This window comes from Haemaphysalis longicornis, unplaced genomic scaffold (genome assembly GCF_048455015.1).
Source record: "Haemaphysalis longicornis isolate Haplotype H1 unplaced genomic scaffold, Haemaphysalis longicornis Haplotype H1 scaffold_9, whole genome shotgun sequence".
NCBI classification, from domain to species: Eukaryota; Metazoa; Arthropoda; class Arachnida; order Ixodida; family Ixodidae; genus Haemaphysalis; species Haemaphysalis longicornis.
In genome coordinates, this window is record NW_027526460.1 from 56,614,842 (window position 1) to 56,619,013 (window position 4,172).

Here is a 4,172-nt window from a genome sequence, read left to right on the forward strand (position 1 = left end):
CGGCTCTAACCCCTAACCTTAACTCTTTCTTTCCCAGTCATGGAGAGGGAATACCGGCTGCCTCACGATGAGCATCCGTCCAAAATGTGAAAGCCCTAGACTACTACTGGTCGATACTGCAGCTCTCTGCGGTGTATGGTGCGACACAAACGGATCGCGACAGCATTGTCTGCAGTGATGTGCAAAATGTGATCGCCTGAACGGTGACAAATTGCCTGCGCTTACTTAGCCCAGCGTTTATGCATTTGTACGAAGAAGTCTTGGAGATATACGTTCGTTTGCAGAGCAAAGGCAACGTGGTTACACGGTGTAAACTGCGCGTTGAACAAACTGAACCTCGGTGCGAACTTATGTTTTTAGAGGACCCTTCTGGCGTATGCTCGCGGGCTTTGGCGATGCACGAGAGACCACTTCGCTACCACGCCTCTTCCCCACGTGTCGCTTCCCGCGCGAGAGGCGATGGGAGTATTACAACACAAGGTTTACTTGATTTATTTTCCTGTTGCGCCTGTTCACCCTGGAAAGACTGGGTTTTGAACGATGGGATCGACTTTTCGGCTGCTGTGGTGATGACGTCAGGAAGTAAATCCGTAGAGTTTTATATAGGTATGAAACCTGAAGAGTTTCATAGATAATCCTCTCCTTCAAGCCTGGTGACTTGAGATCGAAGGTTTAAGCCCCCCGCCTGCTCCACGACTTGGATACCACTGATCCCAGGCAGCAGAAGACCACCTCATTATCGATTACCTTCGAATGGGATGATGAGAAGCTCAGAAGCGTCTCAGTCTCGACCATGGCTGCTATTCTCAGCATGCATCGTAACAGAAACAGATCAGCTTTGAGCCCGAAAAGTTCAGCTGATCTCCTTTTGTTCGCACTCAACGGGAATTTAAGGCTACCTACGTTTTCTCTCAATGTATTGAAATCTGCGGTCACTGTGGTTTAAATTGGCTGTCTTTACAAAACAAGAAAGTCATCAGCATAGCCAGTTCTTCTACGCTCTTCTTGAGCACCTTTTTGATCTGTCTAAGAAAAAATATTCTCTAAAATAGGTGCCACCCGCTATTATACACAAGCTCGTTTAATGAACTTAGAATGCCCGCCACCAACCTACAATTGTGGACTGAGGCAGATACTGGAAATGACTCAAGAAGAAATACCAGTATCTCTGCAAAACTGGTACATATTTACCATTCACTTGAACTACACATTTTTATTAACTTTCCTAAAGGCCATCATTCGAAAGAGCAATGCCTGTTGTCATCATGGTTCTTTCAACATAACGTGCAGTGCCTAACACACTCAATGTAAACTTTTTGCGCATGTTCCGTAGCTGCTTGCAGTGTAGCCATGGACAAATGAAACTCGGTCACGAAAATATGAACCAGAGCACACAAATAGAGCGATTTCCTTCCATGCAGGTCAAATTAACGCGCGACCTAATTACAGCAACAAAGTTGGGAAATGAGGCTTCCTAAATATACCAATAGCGCACCATTCTTGGACCTTTACGAACCGTATTCTTCATTTTTGCGCGTTCACTTCATATTTTCATGTTCGCATTCGATTTGCCCATGACTGTACGTACGAAAATACCTCAGCAAAAACGGTAACTTTTCCAGGAGTGTGTTACCATTTATTGTTCCAGCATATCCTAGTCAGCCCGCGTGCCTAAGAGGTCGCGGAAGACGATTAGCCATTGTTGCATCTCCTCGTCATGGCTCGGCCGCAAGCCGAAGTCCCGCTGAAGCACATCCAGAATCTCGTGTTCGTCGCACAATGTATTCAGGTCTTCCCCCCGGCCGTCCCGGGACCACGAGCTCAGCCGGTCGTTCACCAAGCGCAGCCAGGACCCATCTTTCAGCATGCGGGCCACTATCAGCTTGTATCTCATTTGGCTCTTGGGATACGTCGCCGAGAACCAGTAGAGCGGGGCAAAGTCTACCCAATGGCGGAGACATGGATCAACTGTGTAAAGGACCTTCCAGCCGCTGCCACCTTGGCGCTTGCTGGGAATCGAAATTTCCAACGTCCCGGGAAGTTCCGGGTCGCCAAGGCGCCGAACGCGAAACGGTTCACCTTCTCCGTTTTCTGAGAGGGCGCGGTAGATGCCGACGGCGCCAACGCCCACGTCCACAATGAACCGGTCATGGTTGTCGTCCGCGCATCGGACGAACAGCACAATGTGGCCAGGCCAGGTCATTTTCGTCGGGCAGTTGTCCGGAACATTCAGTCGGAAGCGAGCAGTACGTAGTTGCAGATGATATCCAAGCGCGAGCAGCAGACGACCGAAAATGGTGTTGAGCTCGTAGCAGCAGCCTCCACGGCCGAGTCGCAACAATTTGTTGAGGACGGCCTCGGCTTCCACAGACGCTGGCCGGTCCAACAAATTGTCCAGGTTCTCAAAAGTAACGCGCTCCAGGTGCACGCTGATGAGAGCGTCGAGGTTGGCCTTCGTCGGCTCAAGGGCTTCGGGTATTCCGAGGTGACTCAGGTAATCTTGTGTCTGGGAGGCAGACAATGGCTCGATCGGATACGTGCTCCAGCCCGGTGAATTTTCCGTTATGATGAAGGAAGAGTGGCCAAATTCACCATGTTCTGCGATGACGTCACTCCTGATCGTTTCCATGCTCATCTATTCTCACTCTACCTCGACACACGCCGTCTCTGTAAGAGCGCACCTGCGATCCGTGTTCGTGCAGATCGGCGCGGCAGAGAAGTAACAGGTGTTACCATGACTCACTTCCTTCCTGAGAAGTGTGACATAAAAACGAAGAGACGCAGCAGCACACACGCACAAAAATGAATAAAGACAGCGAAACTATTTAATGCAAAATTTGAGCGCAGCTTTTTCGTTTTTTGCAAGATAGGTGCTAACGCAGACGGCTGTGTGATTTGCGGGGTACGCCTTTGCGCGTCCCATGCCATAAAGGCCAGATTACATGGAGCGAATATGCGACGAAAATACGACGAACAACGCCCGACGCGCGGCGGCGGAAAAAACGTCGTCCGCCGCCGATCTAGCAGGGTCAAAAAAGTTCAGCGGCGGCGGAGCGGCGGCGAGCGGCAAACTGAAGGAACCAATCAGATCTTCCGATTTCCCCTCCATGGCGCATGGCGTGTGCAGGCCGCTGCAGGCGGCCGCGTTGGAAGAGTTTAATAGGCGTACGCTTGTCCCGCGCCTACTCGAGCTAAAAAACGGATTTTAAATCTGAGATCGATTGAGGAGAATGGTGTTGCAAGAAGTGAAGTCCGCGCTTTTCTGATACCTCAAGCCGCAAGCGCAACGCGGCCCCGACCCAACTACCGTGGCTTGTGTCGCCGAGATAGGCAGCATGGTGGCGTGGAGGTTTGGCAGATGACCAACACAGACGTGTCATTCACGCTGAAGGATGGAATCTCAAGTCAACTCGCTTCCGTACCTACTGGACGTCTACGGTTAACAGTCTCTCATCTTGATTCCTGGGCGTCTGCCACTCTGCTTGCGCTGCAATAGGGTAGGCCACATAAGGAGGCAGTGCAAGACTCCGCGTTGCAAGAAATGCCACTGTTACGGCCACTTGTCATCAGCGTGTGTGCAAACCTACGCAGACAAGCTTCGTTCGGCTCGTGATGCGGAAGATGACACTGTTGCATCTCACATCATGGTGCAATTGAGGTCGTGGATTCTTCAGGGGAAGCTGTTGCGGCGCTGCGGCGAGAAGATCGGGCTCCTGCGGTGCCCACGGAGGATGCGTCCCGTTTGGTACCGCCTGAAGATCAAGGAGGGGGCGCTAACGTGGCGGTCTTGCCTGCAACATGGGCCGAGTCGCCTCCTTACCTGGATCGACCACCGTCGACGGAGAATGAAGAAATGGAACTTGACATTGGTACCAAAAAGCAACCTGCGCCCCTTGTTGAAGTGGAGGCTTCGGGTGGAAAACCAGAGGTCATGGAGATAAAGCAGGCGAAGAAGTTCCTTGTCAGGGATGCTTCGGATCCTGCTCCTGCTGCTTCGGCGGTGCTATCGACGGCTTTGGTGCCGGGTGCCACATCCCCCTCCGATACAGGCCTCATAAGTTAAGAGGCTCCTCTAGTTGCCGACCCTGCATCATCATCAGGGGCAGCTTTGGCTGCCTCCCCGGCTGCGGAAAGTACAACTACTGGTCGCCGTCCTGCTGCCCGGCCTCCAG

The 4,172-nt window shown here is 51.8% G+C and overlaps 1 protein-coding gene across 1 annotated transcript; it reads right to left on the reverse strand.

Annotated features, from left to right (window-relative positions):
• Window positions 1-1,654: 1,654 nt before the first annotated feature.
• LOC144153211 (arylamine N-acetyltransferase-like) lies at window positions 1,655-2,629 on the reverse strand. The gene has a single exon (XM_077684865.1). The coding sequence runs from the start codon at window positions 2,627-2,629 to the stop codon at window positions 1,655-1,657; it is 975 nt and encodes a 324-aa protein (XP_077540991.1).
• Window positions 2,630-4,172: the final 1,543 nt, after the last annotated feature.